Source organism: Neoarius graeffei, chromosome 22 (assembly GCF_027579695.1).
Source record: "Neoarius graeffei isolate fNeoGra1 chromosome 22, fNeoGra1.pri, whole genome shotgun sequence".
Taxonomy (NCBI): Eukaryota; Metazoa; Chordata; class Actinopteri; order Siluriformes; family Ariidae; genus Neoarius; species Neoarius graeffei.
In genome coordinates, this window is record NC_083590.1 from 60952326 (window position 1) to 60977214 (window position 24889).

At 42.9% G+C, this 24889-nt stretch overlaps 1 protein-coding gene across 1 annotated transcript in view; it reads right to left on the reverse strand.

Annotated features, from left to right (window-relative positions):
* Positions 1–7290: 7290 nt before the first annotated feature.
* Positions 7291–24889, reverse strand: part of LOC132871023 (histone-lysine N-methyltransferase PRDM7-like) — a 38691-nt gene continuing 21092 nt past the window's right edge. The window contains exons 3-5 of the mRNA XM_060905183.1: positions 15582–15753; positions 10028–10299; positions 7291–7535 (exon numbers count right to left, since the gene is read on the reverse strand). Of these exons, the coding sequence (XP_060761166.1) occupies positions 7515–7535; positions 10028–10299; positions 15582–15753 (465 nt within the window). The 3' untranslated portion in view covers positions 7291–7514. The remainder of the gene's footprint in view (positions 7536–10027; positions 10300–15581; positions 15754–24889) is intronic.

The window sequence follows — 24889 nt, forward strand, 5'->3', positions numbered from 1 at the left end:
CTCCCAGCCACTGGTTCAAACATGTGGATGACATCTGGGTTAAACTCAAAACCCATGAGGTGGAAGCCTTCTCTAAGCACATCAATGCAGTGGATATCAACATCAATTTCACTCGGGAGGACGTCAGTGGGAATAATCTAGCCTTTTTGGACTGTGATGTACACATTAGACAAGACAGAAGCCTTAGCTTCGAGGTCTACCGGAAACCCCCACACACAGACTAGTACCTACTCTTCGACTCTCACCACCCACTGGAACACAAATTGGGGGTCATTAGGACCTTACCAAACAGGGCTCAGAACATTCCTACAACGGTAGAGGGGAAAGAGAAGGAGCAGAATCACATCAAGAAAGCACTTCAGAACTGTGGGTATATCAACTGGTCTTTCTTCAAGAGCAGAAAAAGGAACATAATGGACAAGGAGGACGACAGGAACAAACGCAAGAACATTGTCATTCCCTACATTTCTGGTCTGTCTGAAAAACTCAGGAGGATCTTCTACAAACACAACATTCCGGTACATTTCAGACCCAGTAACACCCTTGTAGGTATCATGCCGCCATCTTGTGTCAGAACTACAATTCCCAGTCCACTTCCATGTGACCTACGTCACGCGTGGGCGGGATCATCTACGTCATCATACAAGGAAACATAAAACAATGGGACAACGCTTCCATCTTTGTCTCTCACGGCTGGCTTCCGATGGATCTGGACGTATAAAGAGGCGCTCTCCACCCCAAAAAGACGTCTTCTTTCTTGCAAGATCCATCACTCAGCGCGATTTTCTTCCTTACCCTTGGCAAAGGTAAACTCTAGAGTCGCGCGATCTTTAAACTCAACCCGAGTTACAACCGGTTTACTTGCATTAGAAGTGACGTCACGACTGCAGCCCAGGCAGTCAAAAGTTAAGAAGCGATTGAATCCTTTTTAACTCAAAAGCGCTGTGCATCTTATTCTGATCAGAGACTTTTCCTCACGAACGCTGAGGTTCGGACCAAGAATCCTCTGCTTTCACGGGAACCACCCAAGTGCTCCGCTGGACCCGAAAGTTTTCTCCGCCTCCATCACGAGCGGCTCACGTGCTCCCACGGCGAGGCCCGAGACTACACCGGCGAATAGTTCTTCGTATCTTGCTAAAGGCAGGATTAAGTAAGATTTTGGCATTTGGGCATAATTAGGATAGTCTTAAGAATTTGCTTTTATTTGAAAAAGTGTGAATTTAAACCCAGGTTTATCTGTTACACTGTTAGACACGCAGCGTGTTGATTTATTTTGGTTCTATGTTCTCTCAATTGTTTAATAGATAGGCTGTGCATGCTTCTCTCTCTTTTATTCTTACTAACATTATAATTTCATTATTATACATCTTGATCTCAAGATTTCAGTGGATTCAGTATGGTTATGAGCTAGTGGGTTAGCTACAGCTTCCCTTTTGTCTGCTTAGCAACACAAAGCTAATCAAGGCCTACCATGTGCTCAGCAGGCCATCAGGCCTGATAAACCACACCTCAGCTAGAAATCCACAAGCTAGCTTTCAGTTAGCTACGGCTAATACCCTTGTCTTTAGCAACACGTGCTCAGTAGGCCTCACCAGGCCTAACAAACACACTTTAGCTAGGCCATAGGGCCTTTAGCAAACTCACACTAGCAACACAAGGCTAAACACAGAGCTAATCCTTTGTTCTGTTTAGATAACATTCTTTTGTTTAGCTACCAACAAGCTAGGCCTCCACCACGTGTAGTTAGCTACACGAGGCTAAACACATGGTCAAGTCCTTCTCTCACACACACACACACACACACACACACACACACACACACACACACCTCACTGCTTGTATATATTGATTTTTTTTATCTTTGTATAATAAAGTCATTCATTAAACAAACTGTGTTTATTTGTGAACAACAATATCTGAAGTCCCCAATCTTCTCAAAGAATTCAAAAAGGGTGCGTATGTTATGTAATATGGTAAGTGATCGTAATAATTTGGAAATATACCATAATTTAGCTGTTTGGTAATTTATTATTAAGCACCAGGATTAATGGTATGATTCACTAAATGATTCCCTAAACGATTCATTGAATGATTCACCAAATGATTCACTAAACGATTCATTGAACGATTCACTAAATGATTCACTAAACGATTCATTGAATGATTCACTAAACGATTCACTAAATGATTCACTTCAAATGAGAGTGATTCTATGGTATGATTCAATTCAAACGAGTTAAATTAAACGATTCAATGGGATTGATTCATTTTAATTATTAACCTTCAAAATTTAATGAGACTGATTTAACGAGATTGATCACTTAATATCAATAATTAACTGATTGCACCCACACCCTGAAGCAGAAACTGGTCCACCCTAAGGACAGAATAGCCAGACACAAACAGGACAACATAGTGTATGCAATTCAGTGCAGTGAGGAATGCACAGACTCATATATTGGGGAAACAAAACAACCGCTTCACAGGCGCATGGCTCAACACAGGAGAACCAGTTCTTCAGGCCAGGACTCTGCTGTCTATCTTCATCTTAACAACAAAGGACACTCATTTTAGGATTGCAACGTATGCATTTTAGCCAGAGAGGATCGTTGGTATGAGCGAGGAGTTAAAGAAGCCATTTCTGTCAACCTGGAACGGCAATCACTGAACAGAGGTGGGGATCTAAGACCTCATTTATCAACCACCTACAATGCAGTCCTTGGCACACGTCCCAGACAACTGAATGCACACCAAAACCCAGCTGTTTTCAGTGACTCACACGAGGACAGAGAGAACCAGCAATCCATTGATCACCCCAATGACTCTCAAGGCTGTTCATACCCAGCCCCCAGTGACCCACACCAACAGGATGACTCAACAACACCTTAGGATTGCTTTTCATCCATGAGGATAAATACCTGATACTCCCTATTAGTGAGACAGAACTGAAGAAGCCTTTTGGATGAGAGGTGAAACATCTTCAAGAATCTTCAAGTAAGTCCAGTTGCTCTCTTTTACCACCCACAGTTTACTATGAACTGGATGACTGAGAATCTTCACAGAAATGATGAGCGCTATTTTCATATGAAGATGTTTACTTTGTTCAGACCAACACCGTGTGTGTGTGTCCTGAATCATATACCCGTTAGAATCCAGGAGCATTATGAAAGCCATGCAAGCAGGTAAGTGAGTGAGTCTAGCAAACCGGATTCACTCCTGCTTCCCAACTATGGTTAGGAATGTGAAAAAGAGGGAAGGCAACATACTGGAATGGATTTTGCTATGGATATTTCCCCTGGCTGTAAAAATTCCCTTGAGAAGTAAGCTAGGATGACTGTCTGAACAGAACCAGCTATTTTATTCATCAGGGCATAATGAACAGAGATTTTGTTTTGCTGTGTGCCCTCTCTGTGGCCTGTCATTTTGGGTTCACATGACAGCAGACATGTTCTCACTGGTCAATCATAACCAAGCTAGCTAATGCACATTAACCTTTTACATTAATGCAAAAGCAGTGTGCAGCAGTGAAACAAAATCCATGGCAAAGTCAAAAATTAAAGGAGGGGCCAAAAAAACCAAACAAACAAGGCATTAGAGGCATAGGCTTCCAAATGTTTTAAAAAATCTACATACTGTTTGGTCATCAGCACCCTGAACTGTCCTGCAATGCCATTTTCAAGGACCAGAATGAAGAGCTTAAAATGAACATTAAAACATAGCTATAGACTAGGCTGTTACCTCTTGCGGTTACCAGAGGACTAGCCCCCCCCCGTAACCCTAGCTGTATAGATGAGAGGCCGAGGACTATGGAAACGAAGGTCAGTGCCGCCCAATGTGCCTGACTGCATGGCGCGGGAAGGACTTTAGAGATGGGCTAGGCTGCATGTTCAATTAAAACTGCTGTAACTTGCCCAACCATAACTGACTGCCATATGTACCAGAGATTTCCAAGCTTGTTGGGGCTGAAGCACATCCAAGGTCAAACCAGAAATGTCAAGGCACACCAAATTAAAGTTGGCTATCGATTATGAAGAATGTCACACACATTATGATGGGCTAGGTGGTTAACCCTAACCCTAACTGTTAATGAACTGTTAAACTCCTTAACCATGCTTTGCGGGTGTGACCTTTTTGCTGTGGCATCATCATTCATATCGATACAACCAGTGTGTTTATGATTAAATTATTAAAGCACAAAATTGTTTTGAGCAAGTTCTTCATAGGGGCGGCACGGTGGTGTAGTGGTTAGCGCTGTCGCCTCACAGCAAGAAGGTCCGGGTTTGAGCCCCGTGGCCGGCGAGGGCCTTTCTGTACGGAGTTTGCATGTTCTCCCCGTGTCCGCGTGGGTTTCCTCCGGGTGCTCCAGTTTCCCTCACAGTCCAAAGACATGCCGGTTAGGTTAACTGGTGACTCTAAATTGACCATAGGTGTGAATGTGAATGGTTGTCTGTGTCTATATGTCAGCCCTGTGATGACCTGGCGACTTGTCCAGGGTGTACCCCGCCTTTCGCCCGTAGTCAGCTGGGATAGGCTCCAGCTTGCCTGTGACCCTGTAGAACAGGATAAAGCGACTAGAGATAATGAGATGAGAAGTTCTTCATAGATCTAAACTCTTAATTTTGCTCTCAAAGTGCACCAGTTTGATACATTTAACTTTAAAATAAACAAAATTATCTTACAGGGGAGCATGCCCCCAGAGCGAGGTCCATTGACCCTAGTTTCACAAAATCCTGAGGGAAACACTATTATTGTGTCTTTTTTTTTTTAATAACTACTGCCAGTGGAACAGCGACCTGTTCTTTTGCAAATTAGGGTAGCTGTGAAAGAAATCTCTCTCAACTCAAACATGTCTGACGTCCGTTGCTGTTGTCTGAAGAAAACTACAGCTAAAAATCTCTACTACCGGATTACTTAATCTTAGTTATAAAGAAGTGAAAGATAAATGGAAATTAGAGTTTATTAGTGGCTATGATCTGTACAAAATTCCTCAAAACCAATGGAGTGACGGTGCCGATTTGTGGCCTAGTGTTAGCTACATGTTGGAATGTACTTTCCTTTTCCTGAAGAATCCGGACATGGAAGAACAGTTTAAAAAACAACAACAACAAACAAACAAACGCATACCCCACTACATAAACAAGAAAACCTTTGTGTAAAGAATTTTTACCGACATCAGCTTTAGGGAACAGAATGCTGCAAAAGCCTGAGCATTTACTCTCAAAGGACTACTACTTGAACTGTGGGCTAGATGGTATTCCCGGCCCGCCATGTCTCAACAACCTCAAGGACATCAAGTTACAGAGCTGTTTGCACTCATTTATACATTGATATTTATGATTGTTAAAAAACCCGAAATCTCTGAAGTATTATTATTTGTAAAATAACATTATCTTGCTCGAGACGTTCAAACAATGATGTATGATTTTATTTTAATTTTATCAAATAGTGGATGGTACAATAATTACAAATGCAAACAGAATCGGCACATTCCAGTTGTAGCTGTAGTCATATAGCTAACTATAATCACCCTTGTAATAATCATTTCAATAAACTGTTCATGTTCAGTTCCCTCTTCATTTATTCTCTATTCAAAAGGCACAACTGAGTCACACAGGTTGATAAGTATGCAACAGGCACTAACAATTTGATCCAAAATAGTTTTTCCTGCCTTAGTCGATTTATTTCCATTTCACATGCCTGCAGCTGTTGTAAAGTTCAGTGTGTTTGTGTAGAACTCTCAAACTGTAGGTTCATTACTACACTCTGGCTCCATGTTGACATTTTGCACAGGACTGAGTTCCTCCAATAACAGAAGCAAAGCTGCAGCGCTCTTAATCTTTTCTGTTCTTTCAGGATGTATCAGGAGCATGTCGCTCCTTGTTGGGTTTTTTAACCAATTATGTCAGTGTTGTTTGTTTGGTGCCCAATCTGGGTTTTTCATGTCAAATAAGGAAGTTGGTTCATCTGTAAGAAAATCATTTGATTTTGTCTGAACACTTTCACGAAGAAGCTAATTCGAATGTGAGCAGAAATAAAAGGAGATTCTTAAACAAACTCTTCCATACTCTGTTGTGCCTGTCTATTTAAAAAAAATACATTTTAAACAGAGTGGCAAATTTCTCTGGAGTTTTCAGGCTTAGCTCCTCTCGCTGCATTCTCTTTAACCACTCATTTCTTCATTGTTCTTGAAGCATTTGCTTCTCTTTGTTAACATTTTTCTTCATAGCAGGGAAATGGTAATATCTTTTATCTATTCCTCGATTTAAACGACTGGAACAACCAAAAACAGCACAAAAATGAACCATATTTAAGACCGGTGAAGCCTTGCTTACAAAGCTGGTGTCTTTTCACCTGGGGGTCAATTATCACATGATGCGTGACATCATGTGCAAGGGGTCTATTTGTCCATTTCTTAATTGACCTGAACTGTCTGCCCAAGGGCAGCAGTTCAAAGAGAGAATTTCTGGGTGGGACGGATCTTTTAATATACTGAGGGTTCTTTTGAGGCAGCAGGAACTGTAAAGCTCTTCCAGGTAGGGAAGAGGGCATCTGATGATCATCTGGGTGGTGGTGACAACCCTCTGGAGCACTTTCTTCTCTGCTCCTGTGCAGCTGGCAAACCACACACTGATGCAGTATGTAAGTGCTCTCTATGGAGCAACAATAGAAGGACAAGCAGTTTTTGAGTGAGGTCGTTCGTCCTGAGGATCATCAGTAAGTAAAGTCTCTGCTGTGCATTCTTTATCACTTGTGTGGCATTAATGCTCCAGGTCAGATCCTCCTCTATGTGCACCCCCAGGAACCAGAAGTCCAGGATCCTCTCCACACATTGCCCACTGATGAGAATAGACTGAAAGTCTGTTTTCTTTTTCCTGAAGCCTATGATCAGCTCCTTGGTTTTGGTGGTTGAGGACCAGGTTTGTTGTCTCAGCACCACCCAGACAGCTGCTCCACCTTGTGCTGATAAGCAGACTCCTTCCCCCCAGAGATGAGCTCCACTATGGTAGTATCATCCGCAAATTTGATGATGCTATTACGGGAGTGAGCAGGGTGCAGTTGTAAGTGTAGAGGAACTTTTTTTTTTTTAGAAAATATGACCACATCACCCGTCTTATCCACACTGCATTGGCTCCCAATCAAATTTCAGATTGATTATAAAATACTACTATTGACCTTGAAAGCACTGAATGGTCTCGCACCACAGTACCTGAGCGAACTTCTGGTCTTTTGTGACCCGCCATGCCTACTTAGATCAAAAGGTGCAGGCTATCTGCTGGTACCTCGTACAGTGAAGGCTACATCAGGGGGCAGAGCCTTTTCTTACAAAGCCCCACAGTTATGGAACAGACTTCCAAGTAATGTTCGGGAATCAGAAACAGTCTCAATGTTTAAGTCTAGGCTGAAAGCATATCTGTTTAGCCAAGCCTTTTGTTAAGAGTGTTTATGAGGGAAAGGAGTAGATCTGGAGGGTCCTCAGATGGAGTGTTTTGGTAAACTGGGATGTATGGATGCTGTCAGTTCTCCTGCTTGGGACTCTGGGGGGGGGGAAAAAAAAAACAAAACTCAGTGCAAAATGTATACTGTTCCTACTCATCAGGTGACATTGGGCATACCCAACAACCTGCGTTTTCTCTCTCTTTCTCTCCTCGCTCCCCCCCATCTGTCCCTCTGAGTTACATGTCAATCCTGACCTCTTCTGCTCCTCAGACCTGCCTGATCCATCCTGATGCCCTACGTCTGGTTGGAGTCTCATCACATTGCTCCTGTGGAGGATGGCCCCATGTGGACAGTTAAAAGTCACACTTTGTAAGTGTCCCGAGCATCTTCCATCATGCTTTTATGGCTGAGGACTACAGTTGACTTACTAACTTTAGGACTGCAGTTGTCATGAACAGTTTAGCACTCAAGTTTCCATCAATGAAGAGTTAGAACATCAACAAAACTGACCATGTTAAAACTGTTATAATCACATTGTCTCTTATCACCCAAATGAGGATGGATTCCCTTTTGAGTCTGGTTCCTCTCGAGGTTTCTTTCTCATGTTGTCTGAGGGAGTTTTTCCTTGCCACCGTCGCCAAAGGTTTGCTCATTGGGGATAGATTAGGGATAAAATTAGCTCATGTTTTAAGTCATTCAAATTCAGTAAAGCTGCTTTGCGACAATGTCTATTGTTAAAAACACTATAAAAATAAACTTGACTTGACTAGAGGGTGAAGAGTGGGGCGCCATTGCTGAGGCTGAGGAGATGTGGGGGCCTTCTCTCACCCTCTGTGAGCGATCAGACAGGAAGTTCTTTATCCAGAGGCAGATGGATTAGGACAGTCCCAGGTCTGTCAGTTTGGACACCAGTCTGTGAGGGAGAATGCTGAGCTAAACTCCCCAAAGAGCAGCTTAGCATAGCTCTCCTGCTGCCCAAGGTGAGTGAGGGAAGTGTGGAGAATTGTAGCTATGGCATCCTCTGTAGACCTGTTAGCTCTATAAGCATACTGGTGTCTGTCTAACATGGGTGGGGGACTTGTGATGATGCAACTCTGAACCAGTTTCTCAAAGCGCTTCATGATGATGGGAGTAAGTGCCACTGGAGAGTGGTCATTCAGGCTGCTAATGGTCTTTTTTTTGGCAATGGAAGATGGTAGAGAACTTCAGGCAGGGTGGGATGGTGGACTGGGATAGGGACAGGTTGACTTATGTGATATCCTATGCTCTGTACATAACATGATTCTAGATGTTTTATTTTACTACAAGATACATGCCTATCAGAAATACTGGACAGAGGTGGTTATTACTGCAGGAGTCTTGGTCAAGGTGGCTCATTGCTATTTAGCCCCTAATGCTCTCTCTAAGCTTAAACATTAACAGCCCTATGAGCCTTTGCACTCTGGCAAGGCTCCGTGGAACTGGCAACAACTAAAGGGACTGCCTTTTCTGGTCGCTACAATAATAATCCTCCTCCCTGGACCCAAATTTATTTTCAAAATGGGATTAAAGGCCATTTAGATTAAAAAAAATTTAAAAGTTCAAAGCAAGTGATGACCTACAAACATTTTTAATGAAAAAGTACAGTCATTGTTCTATTTTAAAAAATATTATTTCATGAGCCTGCATAAAAATGCATGGGGTTGCTCAAAATTCCACAGCACACTTCACTTTGTCTCACAGCACACCGGGTATATACTATACGTATCTAATCAACCCTCACTGAACCGATGTTCAAATTATACTTTGCCTGCATTTGTGAATTCACGGAAATGAAACAACGTCACACCAACTGCAGACCCCAGCATCAAACCAACTCGGACAGTGGCAAATTTTGTGGCATCGAAAACCATTGGCTCGTTGGTGTGGTAACAAGTCTTATATTCACTTTAGCATTAATTATAGTTAACAGTATCTGTTCAAATCCTGTAGTGTCATGCTTCTCTGTTTATCCTCGACATTTTAGAAAAGAAACAAACTAAGTGTAAATGAATACATTCCGTGTGTTGTGTGTGTGTGTGTGTGTGTGTGTGTGTGTGTGAGAGAGAGAGAGAGCGAGCGAGAGAGAGAAGCAGCTACCATGTTGTGCATGCATCAGAGTCAAGGAAAACTTGGTACAGTTTTTCTCAACTGCATTTGGGAAAACAGATTATAATGGAATGTTGATTACTAATATTTTGTATAATACAGGAAGCTGATCATGTTTAGAAGTCGTTATGGGAGGACCCATGTTAGTGACTACCTGGGCTTGTGATTTTATGGGACTTTCATGAATAATTATATTATACAATAAATAAATATTTGCTTGAGCATTACTTTATTTACTTGAGCACTGAGGTGTTACTAGTATTTTTATTAACAGGCAAGTTCCACCACACTGGCTAAAAGAACCAACGTCGGATCACATTGTGATCAAACTTGCGATTTACACCACTACTCCACATATCATCTGCAAGAAGAAATTGATATTAATTGGAGCTACCTTCATCTAGTCATCATATTTTGTTACATAAAAATATACAATCTTTATAATAAAATTTATGACACTCACAACCGAGGAGTCTCCACTGTTCCTGGCTTCTTCTCTGTTCACCAGCTCTCCCTGGCAGGGTCCGAAGTGTGCACCTACTGGAACAGTCTCCCCCTTATTAAACACTCCCAGGCCTGCATCAGGAATACTGGACTTCTGGATTTCTAGCCCAGGAGGAAGAGTTTGTCTGGCTCGGTCAGGGACTCCCATGGGAACAGGAGTATCTGGGATGAAGAGGGGTGGTCCATGAACCTCACATTTGTTGAGGAAGAAGGATTTGCAAACTTCACAGTCTGGGAGTAGAGAAAACACAACAGGAAGAAATGAGGCCCAAACATGTGTGCAATCTGTGTGTCTAAGACCATATACAGCACATTAGTACTGTATAAAGATTATCCTAAGAAAGTTTGCCAGTAAGGTTCACTGAGCATCTGGTTGAGACTAGAGGTGTCCATCAGGACTGAGAGCAAACAGAACACAACAAGGTACCAGTATTGGCACAAAATATGGAAACACCTACCAAAATGACAAAACACCACACAATTTGACCTTTTGTTCTCAAGTTCTCTTAATAAACTAAACATTTTCATCATAAATAAATGTTACAAGTAACCAGAGTAAATCATTCTAAAATAATATCAATATTTGGTATGGAACCCCTTGACACTGAAGTGCACTGACACGATCAGGCATGCTATCAAAGTTTATGAATAAAATCAAGTGGAATTAATCTCCATATGTCTTGCAACACTTCCCAGAGCTGTGGCAGGTTTGAAGGAGCCCTTTTCACCTTCTCTCGCTCCATGTAGTTCCAGACTTGCTCAATTATATTCATGTCAGGACTTCGGGCTGGCCAATCAAGAATTGTCAAGCTGCCATCTTGTTCTTTGTTTTGTAGATACTGTTTAACCACCCTGGCTGTGTGTTTTGGGTCATTATCTTGCTGGAAGATAAAGTTGTTGCCAATGAGAGCTCTTCCAGAAGGCACAGCTTGATGGATAAGGATTTGTCTGTACTTGTCAGCAGTGAGGGTTCCATCTATTTTGTAGAGATGACCAACTCCATTGTAGGTGATAGCTCCTTATACTTGCAGGACCCCTCTGTCATGTTTTATTGTGGGAGAAATACAGTTTGCCTTGTATCTTTCTCCCTTTCTGCACCGGAATTACTGTTGCATAGCGTTGCCAAATAATTCAAATTCCTTCTCATCTGAGAACAAGACCCTTTTCCACTGCTCAGAAGTCCAACTCCTGTGAATTTTTGCCCAGTTAAGTCTCTTCTGCTTATTTCCACCTCTCAACAAAAGTTTTGTGCACTGACACATGACCTTTGAGGCCTTCCTAGCCAGGTGCGGGGAGACATCCTTGCCTGTAGCATCTTGGAGGTCCTGTGCCAGTTCCTTGCTGGATTTCTTCCTCTCTTGTAGGGATGTAGTCTTGAGGTACTGGACATCAGCTTTAGTCAACTTTTTCTTCCTTCCTCTGCCTGAAATGTTCTTGAAGTTCCCAGTCTTCTGGTGATGCTTGAGGCATTTCCAGACAGCACTGTGGGTCACCTGCAGTTTCTTTGCTATGGCTAGTTATGAATGGCCCTCCTCCCGCAAAACTTTCATCCTAATATGCTGCTCTTCTGTAGTTTCTCTCTCTGATGCCATTTCTGCCTGTTGCCTGGCTGTAGTCAGAGGATAAATACTTTTTCTAATGAATTATTTGTAGAGACCACATGATTTAGTAAATGGTTTTCACCTGTGGAATAATTAGCATATCATGGTAGGATTGCCCAACAAGGAGTGATTAAGGTGGTTTTTGGGGCTAAACTAGACAAAAAGAGATACTATTTCCAGTATTTTTATGATGTTGATCACACAATGATGGCCAAAACTGCTAGTGTTTTCATGGTTAAAGTATAAAATTGTGGTTAAAGGTGTCTCTGTATCTTCATAATGTATTTCAGTTGCCTTCAGTGCAGATTCTGATGTCATTTGCACTGATTAAGTATGCAAAATCGATCTTTTCTTAGGCATTTCCATATTTTGTGCCAGTACTGGACACGAGTATGATTTTTTTTTTTTTACTTCCTTGTGGGAGTAAACAAGTGGTCAGATATGAAGCTTGCATGGCAAAATAAAACAAATGTTCATTAATGTGACTGTGGCACTGCATGATGTATTTACAGTATTCTTAGGACTTGTCTGGTCAGGGTTGTTTTAAATTCAGCTACTTGTTTGCTTGTCTTCTGGGAAACAGAATTTCCCAAATTTGTTATGAAATCACATGCAGGTACAAACAAAATTAACTGTCCACACAGTCAGTCAGAAAGTAAATAAATAAATAGTCCAACGCACATCTCTATTTGAGCTTGCTGACAATTATGGCATTTCTAAATCTAGACATTTTTTCCCCTCCAATGCCATACATCTAGGACTCATATTTAATTAAAAACACACACACACACACACACACACACACCGAATAGCATAACCAAGCATAACCATTTGCTGAAGAAGAAACCAGTGGACCCAGAGGAAACCTACAGTGACAGGTGGGGCTTGCAAAACTTCACACAGACAGCAATCCGAGCTTAGAAGTGAATCCAGGACCCTGGAGCTGCGCCACTGTAATGCCCCGAAATCCGTATATTTGGACTCCTGTCTTTCGCACCCACTGTCTCTTATTGAACATCCCATTCCAGGGACATAATGGGGGCATTCTCTCTGTCCCCTATTAAATCACAGCTGGTTGGGATCTTCTGCGAGCTTATGCATGTGGGGCAGAGAGCACATAGCACTTTCCTCCAGGTGTGTTTTGCTATCATGCGACACAGCATGAGCTACAATTGAAAAAGAGGAGTTTGATGGCTTTACATGTCTTGGAGGAAGCATGTGTTAGCCTTCACTCACATGGTTAGAGAGACCTGGCTAGTGGGTGGATACTAGCAGGTGACCACACTGGACAGAAAATGGGTGGAAGAAAGAGGGGGAAAAAACCCCTCCAAACTATAATATTCTAATGTGGTGAAGACATTAGGACACATTTCAGTGTTTCCGCTATGTACAATTGGCTGCGGCGGGCCGCCGCACCTTGATTTTTGCCGCCGCACCTTCAGGAATTCCTGAAGGGGGGGCCGTGGCCCGGGTAACTTTTTGAAAATTATTTTTGAAAATTATTTAAAAAATAGGCTAAACCAATATTTTTTGACGTTGAGCGGACTCGAGCCTGGCATGAACCGCTCAGACGCACTATAATGACACCAATCTATCACCAGCCAATCAGGAGACTTAATCAAATGCATCCCCGCCCACCAATCTATCACCAGCCAATCAGAAGATTTAATCAAACGCATCTCCTGCCCAATTAACGAACGAATAAGAGAGGAATTTCAACATATAGGGCTTAAGTTTGTTACCGTTAAATAAGCATTGCTTGTACAGTAGCGTTATGTCGTTACAACGTTGACCCACTTTTAACGTGCCGAGTACCGACTGTAGCCGCTAACATGCTAATTAGCTTGCTGTCAAAAGTGCAAAGACCTTAAATTGCTCTGTATAAATTAGAAAATGGCGCAACTTCCTCTGTAGCCGTCAACTCAACTTGTCTTGAGTTTTGAGCCGATCACAACAGGGCAGCACTGTGGCCGGAGGTAAAACATGATAGTTTTAGTTTGTTTAAATTACAAAAATGAGTAACCCAATGACTGTCTCATATACTCTTCATGTACTCATACTGTTTAAGTAATGCAATAAAACTAATCTTTAAAAGTGGAATTTACTCAAACTGTTTGCATAGAATGAACTTTGGGGTTAACAGTGTAATAGTGTTGCAGTGTTCTGCAAATTTGCAATTTAATATTTCAGATCTTGAGACATGAAAGTGCTATTTTAAAAAAATAAAAGGTCAGAAATGTTTTCTTTGTCGTCTATTTAGTTCATTTTATTTCCTCAATAATTTTCCTTGATTGAGAAATCGGTCTGGGCTCTTATGGGTTAATCAGTAGCCTGCATGCTAGTATATGTTCCATTTACAGTCAAACATTTTGATGTACTCCAGGCTCAATTTTGATTAATCAAAAATCTGCGTAGTAGTACAGTCTGAAGATGCTCTTGCACATTTGGTGTCAATTGAACAAAAATTATGGGAGGATATAGGTTTAATAAGTTTTACAATTTTTTAAGTGAGTGATGGATTGATAAGTTTAGATGTGTTCAATATTTTCTTATCTTCAGACATAAAATTGTAGATGTTTCTTTACCTGCTTGATAGTTTTGACCGGGACTCCAATCTTCCTCAGGAGAGTCATTAGTCCTTAAATTAAATTCATTATAGACATGAACTTAAAATCATTGTTTTATTTTATGGCCTCGGTGCCCTGGCTTTTGGCCTTCGTGCCCTCGGCATCAGCAGAGCGTTCGTTTTCCACACTTCGTCGACTGAAATCATACCTCCGATCCACAATGACACAAAAGAGACTGAATGACTTGATGAACTGCCATATTCACCGTGACATTCTGGAACAAACTGACATGACAGCCATCGCAAAGGAGTTCGTGCAGGCCAATGACAGACGCAGGCAGGCCTTTGGGAAGTTTTAAGGGCAAGTCATTGGTTACTTCTATTAGCACCGCCGAGTGCACTGCTTCCTCTGTTTTCAATGTTTCTATACTGCATTGGTACTGATACAAGCAAGTTGTTTAAAGTTGAGTTAGCCTACTACCGAGGTGCTTTTGTTGTGTACTGTTGGCTGTTTTAGCATTTTATTCTGCGCAGTTATGTGCTGGCATGTTGTGAGCTAAAGTCATAACCGATGGATTAATCTATGTATAGCCTTCTGTGCTGTTGGCTGTTTTTATCCTCGTACTGGGGTGGGACGTCTGAGCGCAGGTCTTGCCACCGCACCTTCAAACATTTTCTAGGGGAAACACTGCATTTATTTAACATTTATGGAAGGAGACCCAGGTATCAGTCAGTAAGTTTCCCAAGATGTAAGTCTCTTCAGGACAGAGGACTTGGTGCTTTCTGGTTTCTCAGTCACACGACATCCCACATTTTTTTTAGTCTCAGAATAAAACACAGGAGTGGCTGGAGAGAATGACAGACATTGTGCAACATTAAATGTAAGCAGAAACAAATAAAACATTCAATGTGTCATTCATTAATAAATTAAAAATTGCAATAACAAGCAAATCACTATGGTTTGAGGGGACTCATACACTTTGAGCCATCCTGTTATATGAAAATAAATCACGCGGCATAAATTTTTATACACACCCATCATGTGATATTCCATACTTATTTTGTTCAGGTTAACATTGGTTTATAAACGACTAAAGTATTTCAAATAAATCAATAAATAGTTTCTCTCACTCCTTGCTACCATGTTACACACTCTATAAACAAAGTTCATACTTTAATCAATAAAAACATCTAAATTTCAATGTAACAATTTGTTGATTAAAATCATAAGAGAGACTGAGGCGACATCCCAAATGTACTGTATTGCACTTTTAGTGCACCAGATAGTGTGCAGGGCAGAATAAACAGTGAGTGTTACTTAACACCAGAGTGACCTGATGTCTTACAGAAATGGTCTTTATTGTCAGGATCTTCCACTTTAACGGAGAGACCTTCAGGTGGGCTGTCGAGATCGTCTCCATAGTTGTAGATTTTCAGCTCCAGCGTCTCCTCTTTCTTCACACAGGCTTCTGAGGTCTCTCCATCCGTGGATGTCTCGGTTTTCATGTCCTCACGCAGCTAAAGATCAAACAACAAATCTGTTAGGGCAGGACTGTATCCATCCCACACGGGAAGGTGCTGCTCTCATTTCTCGCAGCATAGCTCATAGTCTCAGAACAGGCCTAGTTAATCCATGACAATCCAGAGCCAAGGCCAGGGAGCAGACAAACAGGCTAAACTGTCTGTCTGCTACAGGCACAGAGTCATCACACAGGTTCCATTACATTGAGACTGAGCCTGTTCCCAGAGCTATACAAAAAAGTAGAAATATTCAGAGTTTGTTCTAATAATCTAATTAATATAAAAATTACATCATACTAACTGTACAGCTGCTGCCAGCACCTTTGACCTAAAAAGTAAGACTCTTAAATATTTTTTTTCTTATGTCTGAAGCACGAACTGTTAATGAACTTCTTACTGATCAGCAGTTTAATGTACTGTGTTTAACAGAAACAGATAAAATCAAAGGAGTTTGTAGCATTAAATGAAACTAGTCCTCCTGGTTACAGTTATATACACCAGCCTCGTCTAACTGGCAGAGGAGGAGGCGTCGTGATTCTTTATAATGATTATCTCGGCATGACACAAAAACCTGGACAGTTAGTATGAAGAACTTCAAACGTATTTGTGGCAGTGGGGGCATGGCTTAGTGTCAGTTTGTGAATGCAGGGCAGGGCCAGGGAAGGTGAGTGGCAAAGTTTAATGCACATGTTGTCAATTAAATGTTGTGTGGGTGTGTTTGTTGCAGTGATTGGGGAGAACAGAAAAAGAGGGAGACAGCAGAGATCTCCCCAGACCAAAATGCAACTGTGTGTATGCACATGTTTGTGTACCTAAACAGACGTTAAAGCTGAAAAACAAACACGAAAATAAAAAAAAAAAAAGTGTGTGAACGTCATCTCTCGCCTGCCATGCTTCTGTACTCCACCCACATGAGGGATGTATTAGAGTGGTGCCGAAACCCGGGAGTACAGAAGGGAAATCACCACATGAAGTCTTCCCCATTTAAGGATCTCATCTATGCCCTCGGTACTGCCCAGCAGAACCAGAATCAAGCGCTGACTGCCCTCCGGAAGGAACAAGATCAATGCTTTGAAGCCTTGATACTGGTCAAGCAGGAAGATCACCAGGTGTTCTGGCATCTGCTTGTGTCGGCGGGGACCTCGACCGCAGCAGACCCTCCCCACATCACCCTCACAAAGATGGGCCTGTACAATGATCTGGAAAGCTTTAATTACTCTCTTCAAGCCAGCGACCGAAGCATGGAGGTGGCCGGTCGAGCAGCACGCAGCATGCCTACTTCCACTCCTGCCTGGCGAGGCACAGCCCACCACGCAGCAGCTTGCCACCGACAGCCAGCTCATATACACCGACCTGAAGAGAGCCATCCTGCAATGTGTCGGCCACTCTCCAGAACATCACCAGTGCTTCTGGACACTGATGTTGGAGGTCAGCCGGCCGTTTGCATTTGGCCAACAGCAGCCGAGGGTGGACGAGCATGACACCAACAGGATCATCGAACTGGTGACACTAGAACAGTTTATCGCTCAACTTCCGGAAGGAACGGCAGAGTGGGTCCAGCATCATCGCTCAGTGTCAATGGAGCAAGCCATCAAGTTGGTGGAGGGCCATCTGACGGCCGTTCCAAAAGCAGGCGGACGGGTCACCTCTTCTCTAAAAGCAGGCGGATGGGTCACCTCTTCTCTCTCTCTTCCCGTCCCCACCCCATTCCCCCACCACAGAGACGGAGGCCAGCTCCCCACAGCCGGCCCACTGCACCAGTGGTTCCTCCCATATTCTCCTTCTGTGTCTGTGATTGAGGACTCACACAGTGACTGGAGCAGCCCAGCGGTCCTGGTACCCAAGACTGATAGATCGGTCCGGTTCTTTATAGACTATAGAAAAGTCAACGTGGTGTCTAAATTCTACACATTCCCAATGCCTCACATTGATTAGTTGCTTGATCGGTTCAGTGCTGCTCACTTTTATTCGACACTGGATTTAACGAAGGGATATTGGCAGATCCCCTTGACTCCTCTATCCCAAGAGAAAACAGCCTTTTCCACACCATTTGGATTACACCAGTTTGTCATGCTTCTTTCTGGGTTATTTGGGGCTCCTGCCACATTCCAGCAGCTCATGGACAAGATCCTCCATCCCCACACTGCCTATGTGGCAATGTACCGCAATGACACTATCGCGCACAGTAATGATTGGCCTCGGCACCTTGAACACCTTAGGGCTGTCCTAGAGTCACTGCGGCGTGTGGGTCTCACAGCTAAACTGAAAAAATGTGCAATTGGGTGGGTGGAAGTACGGTATCTGGGGTTCCACTTGGGTCATGGGCAGGCGTGTCCCCAAATTGACAAGACTGCCACGATTGTGGCTCGCCCGAGGCCCAAGACCAAAAAGGGGGTGAGGCAGTTCCTGGGGCTGGCTGGCTACTATCGTAGGTTCATACCTAATTATTCGGACATCACCAGCCCACTGACTGATCTCACTAAAAAGGGAGCACCAGATCTGGTCCAGTGGACAGAGCAGTGCCAACAGGCTTTCACCAAGGAAAAAGCTGCAATGTGTGTGTGTGTGTGGTGTGGAGGGGGGGCACTTTTACACTCCCCTGACTTCTCTCTCCCTTTCATTTTACAGACAAATGCATCGGACAGAAGGCTGGGGGACGTTTTGTACCAGAAGGTGGAGGGCAAGGAACTGTACATCAGCTGCAAGCTCTTGATGCGTGAAAGTATGTACAGCACCATTAAAAAGGAGTGCCTGTCCATCAAGTGGGTGGTCCTCACCTTCCAATACTACCTGCTGGGGTGCCCTTTCACTCTCTGTTCGGACCATGTGCCCCTCCAGTGGCTCCACTGCATGACAGATGCCAATGCACGGATTACCCATTGGTATCTCGCCCTCCAGCCATTTACATTCGAGGTGGTCCACAGGCCAGGGCACAGACGGTGGTGGCAGACTTCCTGTTCCATTGCAGGGGGAGTCCACTGCAGGATGGATGGTTCCCCGGCCCGAGTCGACCGGTGGGGGTATGTGGCAGTGGGGACATGGCCTAGCGGCATTTTGAGAGTGGAGGGCGGGGCCAGGGAAGGTGAGTGGCAGTCAGTCAATGCACCTGTTGTTGATTAATGTTGTGTGTATATGTTTGTTGCAGTGATGGTGAAGGAGAGAATAGGAAGGGGAGAGCAGAGAGAAGGGATCGCCCCAGACCAGAACACAACTGTGTTGATGTGCATGTACGTGTGTGTGTGTGTGTGTGTGTGTGTGTGTGTAAACGGATGTTAAAGCTGAAAAGCAGCACAAAAATAAAGTTTATTTGTATAGTGCTTTTAACAATCAACACAGTCGCAAAGCAGCTTTACTGAATTTGAAAGACTTAAAACATGAGTTAATTTTATCCCTAATCTATCCCCAATGAGCAAGCCTGTGGAGACAGTGGCAAGGAAAAACTCCCTCAGACGACATGAGGAAGAAACCTTGAGAAGAACCAGACTCAAAAGGGAACCCATCCTCATTTGGGCAACAACAGACAACATGACTATAACATTAACAGTTTTAACATTAAGTCAGTTTCGTTGATGTTATAAACTCTTCATCGATGGAAACTTGAGTGCAAAACTGTTCATGACAACTGCAGTCCTAAAGTTAGCAAGTCAACTGTAGTCCTCAGCCATAAAAGCATTACTGTTGGTGTCCTGAGCATCTTCCAAGTGTGACTCAACTGTCCATATGGGGCCGATGTGATGAGACCCCAACCAGACATGGGGCATCAGGATGGATCAGGCAGGTCCAAGGAGCAGAAGAGGTCAGCATCTCAACCTCAGGATTGACAGGTAACTCAGAGGGACAGTATTTGGGGGAGCGGGGGACACAGGTTGTTAGGTATGCCCAGTGTCACCTGAATAAGTAGGAACAGTATACATTTTGCACCAAGTACAAGCAGGGACTCCGGCAAAACTAATTATGATAGCATAACTAAAGGGGAAAGCCAGAAGGTAACACAGGCATGAGGGAGCCCCGGGACATAAAGCAGCCAGCCATTACACTGTCAACAAACTTGAGTGAGCAAGCAAGTGGGGGACTGACAGCATCCATACATCCCAGTTTACCAAAACACTATGTCTGAGGACCCTCCAGATCTACACCTTTACCTCATAAACACCATTAACACAAGGCTTGACTAAACAGATACGTTTTCAGCCTAGACTTAAACGCTGAGACGGTGTCTGATTCCCAAACACTACTTGGAAGGCTGTTCCATAACTGTGGGGCTTTGTAAGAAAAGGTTCCACCCCCTGATGTAGCCTTCACTATACGAGGTACCAGCAGATAGCCTGCACCTTTTGATCCAAGTAGGCATGGCAGGTCATAAAGGACCAGAAGTTCACTCAGGTACTGTGGTGCGAGACCATTCAGTGCTTTCAAGGTCAACAGTAGTATTTTATAATCAATATGAAATTTGATTGGGAGCCAATGCAGTATGGATAAGACAGGGGTGATGTGGTCGTATTTTCTAGTTCTAGTAAGGACCGTTGCTGCTGCATTTTGAACTAACTGGAGCTTGTTTATGCACTTATTGGAACATCCAGACTAGGGATGTTAACCGATGACCGTTTGACCGATGGTTGACCGAATCAACGTCAACCGGTTAATTTTTTTTTGGTTGTCGTTTAAAAAAAATCAATCGTTTTGAAGCTGCCGATTTTGGAGCGGAGAACCTGGAATTCTGTGTTGTAAACGCTTGGGGCATGCCATGCGGTGTAAGGACGACAGCTGACAAATCAGAAACACCCATTCAGTCATGTCCCGCCCTCCCACCCCAGTTGAAGACAGCTGCCACTCGGCGAAAGAAAAGTGTAGACACAGGCTTTTTAGCTTACAAATTACTATTCTGTTTTTTTTTTTTAATTATTATTAGAAAGCACATGGAGTTTAGTCCTGCCTTGGCCAGTGCATTCTGAAAGTATGTTTCGGTCTGTAGCCAACAATGCATGTTATTGCAGATCATATCTCTCCACACAAACTAAAGGCGCAGATGCCGCCTTTTTCACAGCTGAATCGTGCAGATCCGATTTTTTTTTGGGGGGGGGGGGGGGGCGTTGGAGTGTCTGAATAATTTCATCAGAGTAAATTCTGTATTAAAATTACTAAAGCAAATGCCGTTACAGTCCATGAAACATAGGAAGTATGAGAAGAAATACTTCCTATGTTTCATGGACTGTAACGGCATTTGCTTATTTAGTAATTTTAATACAGAATTTACTCTGATGAAATTATTCAGACACTCCAACGCGCCCCCCCCCAAAAAAAAAAATCGGATCTGCACGATTCAGCCGTGAAAAAGGCGCGCCGTTTGCATCCCTGTTTAAACTCGTAGGTTAACCGACTTTAACCGGCTAATGAGGCTCGGTGGTCGGTCAAGATTTTTTTTAGTTTACGCCATCCCTAATCCAGACAGCAAGGCATTACAATAATCCAACCTGGAGGTAACAAAAGCATTAACTAGTTTTTCTGCGTCATGTAGTGACATTAAATATCTTATCTTAGCAATATTTCTGAGATGAAAGAAAGCTATCCGGGTAATGTTATCGATGTGAGTTTCAAATGAAAGACTGGGGTCAATAATCACACCGAGGTCTTTTACTGCTGCATGTGAAGAAACAAAGGCCATCCAGAGTTACCATGTAATCAGAAAACTTACTTCTAGCTGCATGCGGTCCGAGTACAAGTACTTTAGTCTTGTCAGAGTTAATCAGAAGGAAGTTAATAAGCATCCAGAGTGTAATGTCCTTCACACATTCCTCAATTCTATTAAGCTGGTGTCTCTCATCTGGTTTTACAGAAACATACAACTGTGTGTCATCAGCATAACAGTGGAAACTAATACAATGTTTACAAATAATATCACCCAGAGGTAACATACCGTATTTTCTGGACTATAAGCCGCTACTTTTTTCCTAGGTTTTGAACCATGCGGCTTATACAAAGGTGCGGCTATTCTGTGGATTTTTCTTCCAACGCTAGGGGCGCTCTAACCGGAAGTAGAATCAAAAATAAGATAGACGAAAAATCAATGCAAAGAAGAATTAGCAGATCTTTAGCAGATAGAACACGCACGACAAATTACTAACTGGTAATTATTTTCAAATCCAGCGAAGATGATTAAAGTGACTTGTGGTTTCAAACACAGGAGAAATGAAGGTAAATAAATACCGGTTATTTTATCTTGGTTCTGTTCCGTTTTAATCAGCAAAGTTGCTGCCGTGTTAAAAGGCACTGTTCGGAAAGAATCTGTTCAGGTACATACATGTACATTTACAGTACAAAATCGTTCTGTACATGCAGTAAATATCTAATTTTTCAACATAGATATCTGCGGCTTATAGCCCGGTGCGGCTTGTATATCTTTTTTTAAATTTTTTTTTAAAAATAGAGCGGATGCGGCTTATATACAGGTGCGCTCTATAGTCCAGAAAATACGGTACAGTGCTCAGCGTAAATGAGTGCACCCCCTTTGAAAAGTAACATTTTAAACAATATCTCAATGAACACAATTTCCAAAATATTGAAAAGACAAAAGTTTAATACATCTGTTTAACTTATAACGTGAAAGTAAGGTTAATAACATAACTTAGATTACACATTTTTCAGTTTTACTCAAATTCAGGTGGTGCAAAAATGAGTACACCCCACAACAAAAACTACATCTAGTACTTTGTATGGCCTCCATGATTTTTAATGGCAGCACCAAGTCTTCTAGGCATGGAATGAACAAGTTGGGGATATTTTACAACATCAATCTTTTTCCATTCTTTAACAATGACCTCTTTTTGTGACTGGATGCTGGATGGAGAGTGATGCTCAACTTGTCTCTTCAGAATTCCCCAAAGAAAATAATTTCTTCACACCACAAAGGTGAAGGCTACAAGAAGATCAGCAAAGCTTTACTTATCAGTCAGAATACTGTAGCAAAAGTGGTACAAAAATTTAAGAAAGATGGAACTGCAACCATCTCACAGAGACGTCCAGGTCGTCCACGGAAGTTAACACCTTGACAGGAGCGTCTTCTGATGAGAAGGGTTGAAGAAAATCGGCATGCAAGTTCACTGCAGTTATCTAAAGTAGTAGAAAGCCAAACTGGGGTGACAATTTCCCATGACACAATACGGCGTACACTGCAGAGGAATGGCATGCATGGATGTCGTCCACAAAAGAAGCCTCTCCTAAAGCCCAGGCACAAAAAAGCCCACCTAGAGTTTGCCAGGGCCCATGCTGACAAAGATGAAGACTACTGGGACTCTATACTCTGGAGTGATGAGACCAAGATAAATGTTTTTGGAACTGATTGCTTCAAAACTGTATGGCGTCGCAAAGGTGAGGAATACAAAGAAAAATGCATGGTGCCTACAGTGAAACATGGTGGTGGCAGTGTCCTTATGTGGGGCTGCATGAGTGCTGCTGGTGTCAGGGATTTGCATTTCATTGATGGCATCATGAATTCACAGATGTATTCAGGCTTTCGTCTAAACCGGGGAACAGGGGCGCTGCGCCCTCTTACGGAAATGCCAATTGAACCCCAAGTCACACTTAGGCCATGCACTTATGCTACTGCACAACATGCAATCTTTCTCAAAATGATCTTTTTTCCGTGAAAACATCCCAGCAACGCCATGTGACAATGTGTCTGATCATCAAATACGTTATAATTACTCCAAAAATATTCCAATCATAGTAGATACACCGCCAGACGGTGCAAAAACAATCCGAATTGGCGGTTTCCAGACTGAGGCGGCACGTTGTTTACTTGTCACGGCTGCTCTCGCGAGATTTGACATGGGTTACATACAAGGTCAGCTGACTTGTAGAGCGAGATTTCTTGAGGCTGAATGACCTTTCACCCACTGGCACGGGAGTTTTTGACAGAAGTAGTTCGCGAGTTGTTTTTGTTGACACTTGGGCATTTAAAGATGTCATCCCGCGGCACGAAACGGAAGAAAGCCAAAGACTGTCTGGGACAGAAGATGATTACTTCTTTCTTTTTCAATGTTGACAAACAATTTGTAACAATTTCTCTCTCGGCGGGGGGGGCACAACCCCCCCGCACCCCCCGGTCGCTTAACTCCCTCACCATGGTGAGCACCCTCATACTAAATTTTTCTAGAAAAAACCCTGGTATTGCTCTATACTGAAAGAGAAGATGCTACCATCACTCCATGCCCTTGGTCGTTGTGCACTTTTCCAACATGACTAAACATACATCTAAGGCCACTGTTGGAGTTCCGAAGAACATGGTGAAAGTGATTCAGTGGCCAAGTATGTCTTCTGATCTGAACCCGATCGAACACCTATGGGGAATTCTGAAGAGACAAGTTGAGCATCACTCTCCATCCAGCAACCAGTCACTAAAAGAGGTCATTGTTGAAGAATGGAAAAAGATTGATGTTGCAAAATGCCGTCAACTTATTCATTCCATGCCTAGAAGACTTGGTGCTGTCATTAAAAATCATGGAGGCCATACAAAGTACTAGATGTAGTAGTTTTTGTTGTGGGGTGTACTCATTTTTGCACCACCCTAATTTGAGTAAAACTGAAAAAAATGTGTAATCCAAGTTATATTATTAACCTTACTTTCACGTTATAAGTTAAACAGATGTTATATTAAACTTTGTCTTGTCAACATTTTGGAAATTGTTTGTGTTCATTGAGATATTGTTTAAAATGTTACGTTTCAAAGGGGGTGCACTCACTTAAGCTGAGCACTGTATATAACTGTTGTGTTTCCAAGATGGCGACGCGCACACACGCAGCGGCTCCTCTCTGTCCCGACAGAACGGTATTTTCGTGTTTTAAAACAGTGTGTATCTGTTCGTCTTTGTCGCGTCCATTAGTCTCAAGGCGCACATACTCCCGTGAGTTTCTGCTCGACATCCGCAGAACTATATTCACGGATATAAATCCAGCGGACGCAGAAGTGCTATGCGGCTACGGTTTGCTCCAGAGGCCTGCTCAATCACCGACCCCCACTCCTGCATCCAGCCCGCAGTGGAAGTGCCACAGGCGGAACATGCAGAAGCAGAAGAGAGGCAAGCGCGGAGGTATCCGAACTAGGCTAGCGGCTAGCCCTCACCGGCCGGCTATCCCT